The sequence below is a fragment of the Neospora caninum genome, chromosome VIII (genome assembly GCF_000208865.1).
Source record: "Neospora caninum Liverpool complete genome, chromosome VIII".
In the NCBI taxonomy this organism is placed as follows: domain Eukaryota; phylum Apicomplexa; class Conoidasida; order Eucoccidiorida; family Sarcocystidae; genus Neospora; species Neospora caninum.
The window spans coordinates 1296329-1311333 of NC_018395.1; the positions used below are offsets into that span (position 1 = coordinate 1296329).

Sequence of the window (15005 nt, forward strand, 5' to 3'; positions counted from 1 at the left end):
TGCCCGTATTGGCAACAGTCCAGCTTGTGCATTCTAACGCAGCGTGTGCAGTAGTCGCGTCTCCAGAGGCGGTAAAGAAGTGTCTGGGCGCGCATGTTGTGCTCCGTGCCAGTGTTGCACGAGAGAATCCAATATCTGAGGTATACTTCAAACACCACAAATATTCCCGTTTACGGCTTTTGAGCCGTTTTTCAAAGTGGCAGGCAACCGTTGTCCGGGTTCCTTCCTGTGCCCTCCCATACTGCAGTTCCCGAGAGCAGGCGAATAGGCGTTTTTTCCATCTTCGTTGTAGGCCATCTGGATCTCTCGCCCGGAAAGACGTGAAGCGAGCTCGCTGGCGCATCCGACGAGAGCTTCCTGCGCAGGGTTTACTAGCATGGTTGTAAAGGCCTATGACGATGAGGTTAAGGCCGCTTGTCATTGGAACAGGCACGATTCCTGCTTATTGAGTCTGTGTCAGTATCTGCAACACGAATCCTAGCCGAGGCCCGAGACCGGCCTTGAGTCTGTGAACCCCAAAATCTCCGCCCAGTCAGTGTCAGATGTACTTCTTCAGACCGAACAACTACGCTGCCTTGTTCTTGAAAGACAAACGCGTGTCAACATGCCCGGAGAAGTTGTAACCGTCCAGTGCGGCCAAGCTGGCGAGCAACTTGGGTTCGCCTTTTGGGAACTGCTCCTGGCTGAGCATGGATTGACCTACGAAGGCTCTCCGGGCAAACACAATGCCCCGGAAGGCTGTCAGAACAACGTCGATTGCTTCTTTTACGAGGCTCACAGTGGCAGACGGGTACCCAGGTAAGCGAGACAGCCAAGAAAAAACCTACGGGGATGTTGCGCAGGTGTTTTGTGGCGGGGGCCGTTTGGTAAGCCTGCGATAGCTTTTTCCTGTCCAAGATGAGCGGAAGTGCTCCGGCCGCAGTTTCTCTCGCGGCTGTCGGGGACGTTCTCAGGAACAGGACGCAATGGTGGTGCATCACGGCTCAGCATTCGCCACTGCACGAACATAAGGGAATCAACGCCCAGCAAGTCTACCAGCAAGACAACCAGAATACCGCACCTTTTCTCCGTCTCGTCTCCGTGTTCTCTCATATGCTGGGCTCGTATGGGATATTTCTTTAGGAGCGCGATGATTGACCTCGATAACTCGGCGGAGAGCTTGATTGGATGGAGCCCCATACGACGCCTGTTCGACGAGGATTTTTTCATCTCCCACAAAGAAGATGCCTCAAACAACTTCGCTCGGGGTTACATTGCTGTCGGCCGGAGCGTGCTGTCGGCTGCCGTTGACGCTGTACGCCGGCAGGCGGAGATGTGTGACAGTCTTCAGTGTGAGTCGCAGGCTGGCAGAAGATGATAGATCAACGGGACACCGAATGCAACGACTGAGTGAGAAACTGGTCTAGATACAAAAAGCGTTGGACGAACGCTGTTTGTCGCCTGGTCGTTGGAGTGGAGTAGTTGCAGCTTTGGAGCGGGGTCAGGTCTCGTCGGCTCATGTGCGGCCTTCGTTGTCGGCATGCCATGACCGGAGAGACGGAATTCTTTGGCGCATTATCTCCAGAAGGTTGTTGTCTTTGTCATAAAACATCTCGCTGAAGTGTTCTAACCTGACGGAACCATTTCGCTGCGGCACCGCAACGGTAGGTCCCCCCTATTGCTCTCCTTTTTGCACGTACTCTTTTACGAGCGTTGTCTCTATGGCAGGATACTACGCACCCGGTGCGCTGCAATTCCGTTTTGCTGGATTTTTTTCTGCCGGGATGTACTTGCAGGCTTCTTCTTATGCCGGGCTCTCGGCGGTGGTACAGGCTCAGGTCTAGGTTCGCTTCTCCTGGAAAACATCGCGGAACATTTTGGAAAGAAATACATTTTGGACTCTTTTGTGTGGCCATACGGTTCGCAAACGGCCAGCGTGGTGGAACCGTACAATGCCGTGCTCGCGGCCCCGGCCGTGTGTGCCCACTCTTCGGCTGCGCTTCTTGTAAACAACACAGCGCTCTTCAACATCTGCCGAAGTCTTCTGAACATCGAGTCTGTTTTTCACAGCAACCTCAACCATCTTGTCGCTCAAGTTCTCTCAGGTGAGTGCCTCAATCCAGCGGCGCTTCTCTGCTCGGGGATCTTGCATTGAAGCTGCTTGTCGTCGTGCCTACCGAGTCCTGATCGCTCCTGCGTTAGGAAAGGTGGAAGAAATCAGTTGTGTAAGTCGAGCCCAGATGTTGGCGCATAGGAGTATCTCTGGTGTTATCAGCAAGACCCTGGAGAAAGCAGTTCTTTGTTGATTTTCCCCGGTTGTGTTGACTCCAAACTTCGATTCAAGTGTTCAGTCTGTTCAGCTTCTAGTGTTTCCCATATAATGCGCAGTGACGTGAGGAAAGCCATATTACTGTCCCAAAGGTGCTTTGTTCTCTTCTGAACGACTTCAGCACCTGTGTGCGTTTCTCAGCCACCACTCTTTCGACCCGTTTTGAGGGTTCGCTGAACAGCACAATCGAGCACACGCTCGTAAACACAATACCATATCCTGAGCTGAAGTTCTTGACCGCATCTCTGGCGCCTCTAGCAAATCGGCTAAAGTATCGATACGAACGCGCGTCTACCAAAGACCTTACCATGCAATGCATTCTACCCTCACGATGCCTCTCGAGCATCGACTATACCCAAAACCGCTCCATTGCCTGCCATATCATGTACAGGTGAGCGCCTCGCAATCGGCTATTGCCGCCCAAGAAAGCGCCATGAGTCCTTTACACACGATACAGACTTTGAGAACCGTGGTGCGATCTTGTCGGTTGAAGAGATCCAGCAGGTTTTGAGACATGGTTTGCACCGCACGGTTTGGCCTCAGCTTAATTTAGCACGTAAATTTTTCTTTCGTCTTCTTCTACCTGACTAACTGATCTGTGTTGCTGAACTATTTCTTTCACGGTATTGCACCTATACTCGACAGGCGCTTAAGCTGTCCATGTCCCGGTTTCCCAGCTGGAGAGGATATGTTCAACATTTATTTGTGTATCTTCCTGGGGGCAACTGCGCTGCCCGGCGGTGATGTTCGCCTCTCCATTCCCTGCTGTTGCTTTTGAAGCTGCTCGTGATATTTCTGCAGGGGTGACGTCACGCCACGAGACGTGCAAGATGGAATCGCTGCTGTAAAACAGCACCGAGCACTGACTTTCGTGGACTGGGTCCCGACAGGGTTAAAATGCAGCCTGAACAACCGACTGATGTGCGTCAGTCCGGAATCTGAGCTCGCTCCTGCTTATCAATCGTGCTGTATGCTCGCGAATAATACCGGCATCACATCGCTCCTTGAAAAAACTTTGGGAGACATGCGCAAGATGTTCAGCCAGCGAGCGTGTGTCCACTGGTAGGTTTGAGCCGAAGAGAAAGATGCCAGATTCCAAACAGCGTTTACGCCATCAGGAGCTCTCTACTCAACGACAGGAAATCATCTGTTCACCGTTTGGGTATGGGTGATGATTGTATGATTCCTGCAGATGGATACCCATTCGCTAATATACATTCTCAGTGTTTTCCATACATTGCAAAATAGGCTAAGAAATACTGTCGTGATCGAATAGAGCAACCCCGGATGAAATATTGCCGGGAGTATTCCACCCAACATGGCAGCCTCTTTTCACACAATCCCCGCAAGCGGCAACAGTTGAATGTATCAGCACGGCGTTTGTTTCACAGTTTTTTTAGTTTCTGTATATCCTCAAACATTCCGCCTTCTCCCTGTACCTGACGAACCATAGGAAGTCCCCGTCCGTGTGGTTGTTCATGTCTTCGTTCAGGTTCGTCGGGGAGGGATTGGAGGAAGGCCAGTTCTTGGAAGCAGAAGAAAGGCTTCAACGAACTATCGACGACTACCATGAGAGTCTGATGGATTTTGAGTACGTCTATGAGTATGAAGACGACAGTCACGAAGATGAAAAGAAAACACCCCCATCAGAGGCAACGACGGAACCCTCGTCACCTGTGCACGGAACCAAACAGGAGGAGAAAGAACCCGAGGGAAATACCCATGCGTAAGTCCCGAAACAGCGACAAAGCTATGCATGGCTCTTCGTCGCATGCAGGCCTGTACATCTGTAGCTTGCCACAGCCCGACAGAAGCGGGAGTCCGCTATCGAGGCTGCCGACAACAGCTGCAGGGCCGGCGGACGAGCTCCGTTAGACGGACGCACACCGCTCCTACCAGAGAGGGGGGAAGAGGAAGAGAACAACTGAAAATCAAAGCGCGTTCGTCAATTAACGGCGTTGTCGCTGATGGGAAAACAACGGAGGGAACATTACTATTGGTGCTACCATCTGTAGGTTCGCCTGTGGGGTTGGTGAGGAAAGGGTCGGGTCGTTTAGCAGATACCTCAGTTGTCGACAACAGGTAAGGCAAAAAGCCACAGTCAGTCGTGGAATCGCCAGGCAACCCAAGAGTGCCCACGGATACCGAGTCAAAAAGAGAAGGGAGAGAAGGTTTTTCGTTCAGGGAGCACCATCAGGAAAGGGAAACTGGAACGGCGAAGGTAACCGCATGATCTTGAGAAGGTGCGTTTCATTTTCAAGTCTGCCGAGACTGAGTTTTTTCGCTCTATTACAGGTCCGATGTGCTAGGTAACTGTTTTATGTTTTGGCTGCAAGCAGAACTATGCCTCGACCACTCCGTCTCGGACGAGACGGTCGGACAGTTGTCGCATAGATAAACGGGGGTCCAAAGGGAGGGCCACAGAACGGAATGTTTCAAAACTTCTTTCTCTACCGGAACGACGAGCCACTGCCTGCCTCCGAAGTAGGTTCATCCGTGGGGCCTCTGTAATCGAACGGCAATTGTCCCAGCGATTGTTAGATGTAGGACACACAAAACCATCGCTAGTATGCTCACATCTCACTGAAATTCGTGTCGCCGTGGTGGTGCTACGGCAGACAATGACACCTCAGGTAATACCATTCATCACTTCAAAAACGAGGCAACCCGTCCCTGAGGGCCCGACGACTCATTGAACAGCACATTAGGAGGACTACGTGACTGGCAGTAAAGGAGTGCACAGAAACTCACAAACATGTATTCCTCATCCTCAAGCAAGCTTCCTCGCTTTACTGGACACCTTACCGACAGAGGGAACGCCGTTGAAGACGCATGGCAGTATGTTCAAGATTGTCAGTCCACTTCAGGTGCAACCCGTATTGGTCGATATTGCTCAGTATCTTCTTAGTATCATGGAAACTCTAGATATGTAGTCTCTCAGTTTGCGACATCGAGCTGGGTTATTCCAAACGTGTGCTCCGAAGAGATTTGTCATTCAAGAACGACAGTCCGACATAGGCAATAGAACGCGAGAGCAATGCTGACAGGAGAGTTTGAATAACGGTTGTCAAAAAAAGAATGTTGGAAAGCATAAGTAAACGGAGACACATGCTGCTCTGTGTTGCCGGATGTTCGCCAAAACCTGCAGCTGAGCTTCTGAGTCTTACGCCAGTTACGACAGGCGGAGCGAACCACGGGTCTTCCCTTCCGAAGTCACGCTGAAGAATAGAAGTAAAAGGATACCTGCTGGCCAAGAATTTCTAGGTGTCGATTGTGAGATTAAAATGTTAACGTTGATGACCGCCTGAGAGATCCGATAGCGAGGTACCCCGTGACCGCGCGGAACGACGGGTAAGCCTGGTCAAGTAACGAATCCCGGGCACGTTTGCCTGGCGTACCACACAGTCGACAAATGAAAGAGGTGGCTACCGAACAACAGTGAATCAAACGCCGATGTTAGAAGCTGTGATCATCAATCACTTTGTACAGAGATATGCAAACAAAGTTGAACTCGTTGTGCCGCACTGAGGAGCACGTGTTGCCTCCCGCGGACCCTGACAGCGTGCCACAGTGGTGCTACAGCTCAGTGGCTCCATAAAAGGCAACTTTTGAAACAGTCACGCACTGGGCAGCAAAGAGATCATGACTTGTCCAAAGCAGAAGCAATCCCGTCTGCCTCTGTTCAGAGAGGTAGCTCATCTTGCGACACTAGCTGGTAGTCTACACCGTATGCCTGTGTGATTGTTACTTTCATTTAGGGAGTGATGAAACCGTGTAACAAACGGAGCCGGGTATCTCCGGCAGTTGACTGTTGAACGCTGTGTCGCATGTACCAACCTCAGTGGTTCCCGTGAGAATCCTGTTGAGAAAAAAAAACAACGATCACCCTTGCATCCCTGTTGAAACATACATACGCAGATGTATTGCTTCGGGGTATCTTCGGCAAAGGCGGGCGCAGCCGTTATTGCTTTTGAGCGGTTGGCTAGACGCTCAGTCGGGATCACAAAGCTTGTAGCGTCTTTCATGGCCCCAGTTAAGTGGTTCGAATGATCCGTGGCCACCACGTTAATGAACCACCGGTGAGCAGAAGAGCGCTCTTATCTGCTGGCCCCGAATATGTCTGACAAGAATGGACAAGAAGGTGCAAGGATCAGACCTCCCTCACGGTTCACTTATCAATCAGTGGGTTGACTCAGTTTCTCGGAGCAGGCGGTCCCTGTGTAAGCCTGTCGAATCACTTCTCTGAATCGTATTATTGTTGAGCTATTGGTTCTTACTGGTATTCTATGAATACACCAACGAGACATGCGCTCAGATGCGCTTCAGGGTTATCAGGGGATGTTATCTAGCCTTAGCCTTGGGGGCGACCCTTTCGGTGGCCCATAAGAAGTTGACAAACTAAGGCGGCCGCTCTTTTAGCAATCGACTCTCTACGGTTTTATTTTTCTGCTTTAGCCCGATATAGAACAATAATGCTAAGGCAGTGCGCGTTATGCACTGTTCGCTGTTTTTGATCCAGAACAGACCCACCGCTGTGACATGCGGAGTCGCAGCCAATGGTTGCCTGCGTCCTCGACTTCACTGTTAGTGTTCCAGCAAATCCTTCAGGCGAACAAGAGTCACAAACAGGCAACCGAAGATGTCTTAACAACTCGACATAAACTAGTCTGCCTTCTTCATTCCTGAACTGCCTAGATCACTGAAGTGAACACTGAAAGTCGCGCCCTGTGGCCCCAGCAGATTTTTCCCCACGGGCTCGGAATTGATATTCCTCTCTCTGGACAAACACGGTAAAAGACATGCATCCGAGGTAGCTTATGCGTATGTCAAGAGAAGCAAAAGAGCAGTCCCACGAATTGCCAACAACTACTTGCCTGAACAGGTGATCAGGCGAGGGAAAACTTCCTCAAGTAGTGCGTGTACACAAACCGGCACTCCCTGCCGTATTCCTGAGATTGAGAAACCATCCGCTCGTGCACCTGGACTGTTTGTGTGGCACAGCTAAGTTAGGAGCTCTGGCCCAAGAAACACTTTTACGTGCCGAGTTCTGGAAAACCACGGCAAACAACTACGCAACTCTACTGACCATGCGTGCGCCACGCAGTAAATCTGGGGGAGCGCATGGGAGCCAAGGATACGGGTTGCGCATACGATGTGGCTTACGGGAAGAACATGCAAACAACTTGCGAGTTGATGTCCTTCAGCGATAATCGGCGTGCTCCTTACTAACCCGAGACTCGCTGGTTCCTGGTAGTAATACGGCGCCGCTTTGGCCAAGTGCCGGCCTATAGCTGACGCGCAGTTACTGTGTTACCGCATTCGGCCGTCGTCGGGGCAGGCACGAGAAGAGCTGAGGGAGGGACCTAAAAATTTGCCCTGGAACTGTCCTGCAAAGTTGTGAAGGTGCTTGGGGGGCTGAGTTGTAGCGACACCCCGTGGTTCGCCCACTCGACGGAAATGTAACGGCAGCCATGCAGCAATTCCACAGCATCCACCCACAAAAAAGTCTGCGATAGTTCCGCGTATTCGTCGTGTCCGCATCTCCCCAAAATACCTCTAGCCATCGATACGCATTTCGGTTTCTTGACGGACCCTTTTCCAAGAAAACTCATCGATTGTTTAAAAGGTACTGGCTCAGAGCCGCAGATCTGGTGCATGCGATTGTCTCAGTGTGTCGAGACGCTGCCAGCGCAGCCGCCCCCCTGTCCTCTCCGGCCGGTGCCACGTCAGCTGCTTTTCCGGCATCTGTTGCCAAGCGGACGGTGCCTTCGCCGTATAGTGTCACACGAACTCCTGCTTTTCGGTAGCACAGTGCACTGCCTACAAGTACCTGCGGTCGTCGACGATAGCCCAGCAAGGCGGCGATGTTCCGTTCAAGCTTAAGTAGCCAATCACATCGTGTTCTGAGACGTCTGTGGGATTCTCTACCTTCGGGGCCTTCCTGATAAACAACCCATTCGGAACACCGTGGGTGGCGGCCGTGGCATGCACATGCTGCCGACGTTCTTCTGGGGAGGAAATATCAGTGGTTGGGGAACGGTGGAGAAGCGAACTTGAGTCGTCCAAACAGTGTTCCCTCCTTCCTCGAGTTTTCTTACACCATGAAGTTTCCGTCTTCCGTGCGTTTGCTGGCGGTACGGCAATCCCAGACCTTGGGTCACACGCCGTGCGCCACTGTGGCTGCGGGCCGGCGAATCCTGGTGCCTGCCCCAGCCGCTACCGGATTCACTTCTTTTCCAAGGTCGCACATCGGCCCTGAGGTTTGCAGACGCCCGTCAGCAGCGACACTGGGCGCTGCGCCGTCAGTTCTCGGACATGGATCAGCCAAGCATAGCCAACAGAGGCAATACGCCACTCTTGGGTCGGGTTGGTCGTTCAACAAGGTGCAGTACACCAAGTACCGCATAACCAAACCATGGACAACAGACACAACTTTCGACGACCTAATTCTCTCGCAACCATCAAAGTGAGTGTGGATGAAACGACGGTATTGCTGAGGAAGACCGCAGTGGATGTTTTTGGTGACGCCGACAGGCCGCCTACATGGTAACCGAGGGAGGGCTAGGAATCTGTTTTTTCGGTATCCAGTCGATTTTTGAAGAATATAGTGGTAGAGTGCGACGTGGGCGAGCTGTGCCTGTGAGTGACTGAGTGCAGAAAATTCGTGGCACTTTTCCTGAGAAAAGGTGGGGCGATGGGAGAACCGCGGTTGCGTGCTCAACGGCAGATCGTGACAGAGGTTTTATCCCACTCGTAGGGTCTTCTGTTTGGGGGTCGAGGGGGCGGTGTATGTCCAAAGGATTTTTTCGAAGGGACAGCGCTGCTCAGTGCTACCGGCGGTAAGCGGGAGTAATGTCAGTTTAGGGACGTGGACGGCATGGGATATTGTGCCTATTGTCATCAGATGTCACATCATAAACATGTGTGGTTGCAACTCGATCGGAGGGGTGTATTTCGTGTCAGTAATCGCACAGTCGACGGCACACATGGACAAACGGGCTGAGAAGCGGTGTCTGCTGTTCTTGCATGCAGGGAAGATTTTGCCAAGTTTACAAAGGAAGCTCCTCTCTTCCTCAGATTCCTGAAACTTGTTACTGATGTCGAGGGGCGTCAAGAAGCATTCATCCAGTTTGCAAGGAGGTAAGGAACAGGCGTACCATACGCTCTCGTGGACGAGAGAGCCTCGGTCAAGCGATGTCTGGTGCTGTGCACGGCGCATCATGTGAAACGAGGTGGGCCATGCACGTCGTGCTAAAGACCACCCCTAGCAAAGGCTCACTTTTATGTCTGGCGGTTTCAAAATGAGAGCAGCCGTGATCTTTTTGGTGAGTCAAAGGGGCTCCGCTCTGCGCTCAGGGAGCAAAAGATGAGGCGCCCTTAACGGAGGATTTGGTGTGGTGCACCTGAGTTTGTCGCATTTTCCCGTGTGCGGTTGGCTATTCCTTTATGGAGGCAAAACGCGAAAATTTGTATCGGCGGTGTATTTCCATCGATAGCATGCTGATCAACCCATCATGTTGACGACGGTGTTGGCTGCCGTTCGCGGACTGCAGGTGCGAGAATGGCTTAACCGTGGAGAAGGATGTCTACGTCACGAAGAAAGAACTGATCGACTGCCTCTGGAAAAATGGCTACACAGATACGGAGATAAATGCTTTCGAAATTGCCTTTCCTGGGGACTACAAGTTCCATTACCCAGGTACCCTTTCAATTCGAGTCTTTTGAGTTGTGGTGGTGCACTTCTCAGAGGATAGCCAGTTCAGCACTGGCACGTTTCCAGTCACTCGTTTTTTGCCGAGTCCTGCAGATTCCGTGTGTCTACCACCTTCCTCAAACAAGAACCGTCGGTGCAGTTTAACGCAGCGAGATGACTTGGGGAGGCCATATATGCACGTGCTCTGTCTTACCGCTGCCTCTTTCTACTGGTTTGTCTCAATCCAGAGTTGGCTGTTCTTTTCGATTTGACGGAGGAGGACTGCTACAAATATTGCATACGCCAACGCGCAGCGACGCCCGAGGAGTTGGTGGAGCTCAAGTACACGAAGCCAAAAAACCTGGTGAGGGCCAAGTCGGCGTTTTTAGAAATAGCGGCGTTTAGATGTCGCTGCACACCGCCGCTGAGGTTTCTGTGACCCCCGCCGTGGCCTTAAGGTGTAGGTACCAGGATGCAGTTCCCCTGCTGCGATGTTTGATGCGGTCCTTTAGGTGTCCTCATATGGACTTTGCTTCCTGGGAGTCTGGTTTGGTTTGTCTAACACCGTCCTGAGCAACGCTTGGTTCTACTCCAAAACATTTCCCTTCGGCGCTGTATTCTACATGCTGGGATCTTACTTCTAGTAAGTTGCCGGAAGCCCGTTGTCCGTATGCTCCAGGCTCAATTTCTGAATGAGATGATTGTTCACTGAGCTCCTTGCTGACCTTTTTCTGGACGTTACACAGAAGGTGGATAACGCATTTAACCGAGGCAGGGAACGGGTTACTCCACATGTGCTGACAAATAGAGCAACGCGCTCTCCCGGAAGGGGAAAGCGCCTCTTTGAACTGGCTATTGAAAAAATATTCCAGAAAGTGTACACTATGCGCTTAACGCTGGGAAATATGACGTGGTGGTTCCTTTGTGGAAGACAGGCTGAAGGATCAGCATACGTTGCCTTGCCACAGAACCAATCACACTTTTGTTCGAAATATTCTTATCTGTCGTCCTCTGAGGGAAGAGACTTCGTTGATGAGGATTCACACTGGTAGTATTCGCCGGTGCTGGCATTTACAGGGGTGGGAACTGAAGAGCTTATTCGGCCTGGTTCGATCATTTGGGCGTGTGAATTTCCGTGCAGTCGGGACATTCGTGAGAAGCTGTGGAAGGAGGAGAAGTCCCTTATCCACACTGCGCAAGAGAACAAGCATATGGGTGAAGAGTCTGTGTACAAGCAGATGAAGAAATACGCCACTGACACGAAGTGTCTCGACTACCTCTCGTCGTTCCGGACCGAGGTCGAGGACCAAATAGCAAACTACAAGGTAGCGCTTGTTTCTCAAATGAGACGCCAACTGACGGAGCGGCTCGTGGAGAAACTAAATGGTATCCAGCAGGCGGAGAAGCTTATCCAGGGGTCCCTTCAGGACGTGATGATTCGCGAGATTGTTTCGTCGTTTAAGGATTTATATAAGAGCCGACCTCAGCTTCACGATGACGCAATGCAAAGTGCCATTCAAGGATTGTCAGGATCCGACAGCGCGATGGTAAGGTTGCCGGTGCAGGGAAGTCAGTTGTTCGGTGTAGGAGCTGTCCATCGTTACACCAGCTGCCGAGCACGATGTGCCGTTGCTTCATGCGCTAGCGTACGTCCAACTTCACATGGCGGAATACCTTTCTGTCTGTCCTATGGTGGACGGGGCGGTCATGGTGTTGACAAATAAGGCGGACAACTTCTTTCCTGTATTTCGGTTTGCTGGGCAGGACCCTGTTGGAGCTCACTTCAAGGCATCGTTGCAGGAGTTGGCGAAAGTGAACCTGGCCACTGCGGCTGCTGATCCGATGGGAACAGTCGTGCAAAGAGTTGCTGCTGTCTTCCAGAAACGGGAGAAGGAATTCTTAGACACGTTCACAGTCAAGTGAGGTCACACCCCAATAAACTCTGCCGCACAGAAGAAACATTACCCATACACATCTACGGGCGAACACCTAAGATTCTTATGGGCATCAGGCGTAAAACGGTGAACACGTTGGGTGTCGTTTTATTCGTTAGGGCTAAGTGGTAACCACGACCACGTGGGTCGAGCGTAATCACGTCTCGTGTGTCATATGAGTTTGTGTCCGAGGCACACTGCCATGTACAGTTGGGTCAACCGGGCTGTGATTTTGTGTTTTCTTCAGGCCTACCGAGGCACAGGAGATAAAGAAAATCGTTGAGAAGTGCCACAAGGGTAACACATTTGACTTCCATGCTTTGCCCAACGAGGAACTGCGCAGGCTCGAACAGCTGTATTCAACAGTCAATAACCGGTAAGAAGGTTCCGCTCGGAGACACTGACGGGCCGGCATTTGTATGTTGTCGATACCAACTAACTTGTCAAACGTGTTGTTCGTGTGTCATTACAGAGTCGGTTTCGAGACGATTCACGAAGATTCGATCAAGCCCGTCGCCGCGTTAAGTGAAAATTCTAAAGGCTTCGTTGATTTCGTCAATACGCAGGTAACGGTCGGGCAGATGTTGCGACAGTGTGTCTCTAGAGGTTCAAATTTTTGACGTTCTGCCAAACGCAGCTGAAGATGTTTTTTTTCTCTTCCATGTGTGCAGCTGGAGATTACTAAGGCGAAGCTACGGAATGCGCGATTGACCGCTTTTGCACACGCTTTTGTATAATCTGTCTTTGGCTGGCAGTGCTAGAGATTTTCCGATTTGCAGGGCATTGGGGGGTGAGTGATCTCGATGGCCGAGCAAACCGGAACCCTTGCGTCCACAAAGCAGCGTTTCGCATGCATTTTTCGCGTTCTGGGTGTGAGGAATGCTCCGACCCGCGTATGCTCTTATGCTGGCATTTCGGTTCGGCACGGAATACGACAGTACACAACAAACTGCTAAATGGGGTGAAGTTGTTTAGTAGAGTGCGGCCCAACCAGCACGTGGGAAGGGTACAACAGGCCGCAAGACGGTCTATTTGAAAAGCAGGAGGTGGAGCGTTTTTTGGCTGATTGAAAGATGAGATGGCTTTGGCCCCTGATGGTGGCGGGGCTGCCTAGTGCAATGGGTGTGCTGTTACGTAGAAGTGTTTGGTTGCTATCGTGGTAATACGGAGTCCTGACCTGTCGGCAATGCAGGCCAGCCATTTCCACTCAGTAACTTTTGTGTAACACGAGGCATTTCCGAATGTCGCATGGGTCTCCAAAGGTGGGCGACCAGTAAGACCGTTTCCTAAACCTCTACACGTTTGAATCACACAAGGTCCTGTTGTTGATATCTGACGCCGTACGGACCCCAACGATTTTGTATCAGAGAAGCCTGGACTACCACGGATTTGCACTCCACAGGCTCTTTACTGGGTGTTTTGCTCTGGCAATTCCGCAGTGGATAGGGATCGGGCTTTGCATGCTTAGGCGCTTCTGTCTCAAACAGAGGAATGTCCACGTCGTCATATGCTACAGCGTTAGTTGGCACCACTTCCACCGGCGCAAGAGGACAATGCAACAACCGCGGCAATGATGTTAGGCAAGCATATGTGCATGCGGATGCCCTAGTATAAGGTCACAAGCATTTAGTGTGTAGAGATGCCGTGACGTAATGTTTGCTGGCATTTTTGTTTCTAGCGAACCTGTGCCATCAGAAAACAGTGGGCACTGGCGATGATATCGTAAGTATGCACCAACATGATAGCTCCGGTGCGCGCCCTCGGGTCCTTAATCCACCACAGAACACCGTCTTGTTTTGCTGATAAGAAGGTAAAGTAATATAAGGAAACTCGCGAGGGCGCGGGGGAAACTTTGAGAAAGGCCGTTTGAGGCGTAGTACGGAAGGTCGGGGAAAATTGTGATTGTAAAAATCGAATGAACACTCCAGAGTGGTTCGGTTCCCCGTGACACCGGCCGATAAGAGTTGGCAGCGTTTTTGGGGACTGCAAAAAATCCACCGGGATGTCATTTGGTATGCGGCTAAGCAGCGACATTGGCGCCGCGGGCTTCCACATCAAGAACGAGGAATGGTTTTTTTGCTAAGAGCTATCATTATTGCGAATCTTGCGAGACACCTTCTGCAACTCAGTGACTGTCCATTACTTGAAACAACCCCAACAAGTGACACCGGAAGCAACTAGCGTTACTATCTTGTTTTACGAGGTTCGGTTGTAGCATCCTGGTACAGTCGGTGTCGATACACTGGCTGCGCTGGGGTGTTCAAGTGTTCGCCGTTGACACCGTGACCAGGTATCGGTACGAAACACTGCAGCAAAGGAAGCCCGAAGTACCCGCTTGATTTCCAAGTGTGTCCAGTTTCCCAAACAAACACCGCTTTCGGAACGGAATCGCATAGCGCACGAAAGAAAACAGTACCCTCGAAGAATGAGGGGGGTAGGCGCTCGAACCGCTTTTGCGGGATACGAAGATGTCGACGCAGTAAGTGGTGCAATTGGTGCTGTCTTAACAGCATGCTTTATGCAAGAGTTCATTCTTGTTCTCTATTAAAAAAAGGTAGGACGATCAGGGTAAGACCGGACTCACTCACGCTTTGACCGACTTTCTGCTTAACCTTGGAGCTTGCTATGATTGTGAACACTAGAGAAGGACTGGACGACGCACCTCTTCTTCCGTGGACCGAACCTGAATATCTGAAAAAGTTAACTTTTACACAGTTCGTGATGTAAGCTGGTACCCCCCTCTTCGCACGCGACACGGACTATCCATGTTCCTTGCAGTTACCTAGTTGGCTTCTCGGAGGGGCTTACACATCTTGCCGCTCTAGCTATATACTACCTGCTAAAAGATGATCTCGGTAATTGCACACCAACGATGCCGTCAAAGTCTATTGTATTTAAACGGACGGTCAATGGAGCGGCTGATCCACAAGAATCGCCACGCGGGAGGAATTCGGCGTCATCCTCGACCCTATGGTGCCATAGGTCTTAAGGATGTATGATCTTGCGCACAGAAGATGTCGAGCTCACGCCTCAGAATGAGCTCGGGTCTAAGCACGGCGTCCGGAGCGTG

At 51.3% G+C, this 15005-nt stretch overlaps 3 protein-coding genes across 3 annotated transcripts in view; all 3 read left to right on the top strand.

Moving 5' to 3' along the window:
- Positions 1–604: 604 nt before the first annotated feature.
- NCLIV_031660 (putative tubulin alpha chain) lies at positions 605–4038 on the top strand (the record flags this gene model as incomplete). Its single annotated transcript, XM_003883362.1, has 6 exons — positions 605–798; positions 1123–1331; positions 1776–2084; positions 2450–2699; positions 3110–3370; positions 3801–4038. 6 exons carry the CDS (start codon positions 605–607, stop codon positions 4036–4038), a joined length of 1461 nt encoding a protein of 486 aa, XP_003883411.1.
- Positions 4039–8409: 4371 nt separating this feature from the next.
- Positions 8410–14018, top strand: NCLIV_031670 (conserved hypothetical protein; the record flags this gene model as incomplete). Its single annotated transcript, XM_003883363.1, has 11 exons — positions 8410–8774; positions 9341–9448; positions 9862–10007; positions 10250–10365; positions 10514–10644; positions 11143–11548; positions 11766–11920; positions 12183–12311; positions 12408–12501; positions 13614–13657; positions 13964–14018. The coding sequence occupies 11 exons, from the start codon at positions 8410–8412 to the stop codon at positions 14016–14018; spliced, it is 1749 nt and encodes a 582-aa protein (XP_003883412.1).
- A 342-nt stretch (positions 14019–14360) lies between these two features.
- The window catches only part of NCLIV_031680 (T1G11.18 protein, related), a gene marked incomplete at both ends in the record, with an annotated part of 2426 nt that continues 1781 nt past the window's right edge, over positions 14361–15005 (top strand). Inside the window, 4 exons of the mRNA XM_003883364.1 lie at positions 14361–14414; positions 14490–14503; positions 14578–14658; positions 14714–14790. Coding sequence (XP_003883413.1) covers positions 14361–14414; positions 14490–14503; positions 14578–14658; positions 14714–14790 — 226 coding nt within the window. The remainder of the gene's footprint in view (positions 14415–14489; positions 14504–14577; positions 14659–14713; positions 14791–15005) is intronic.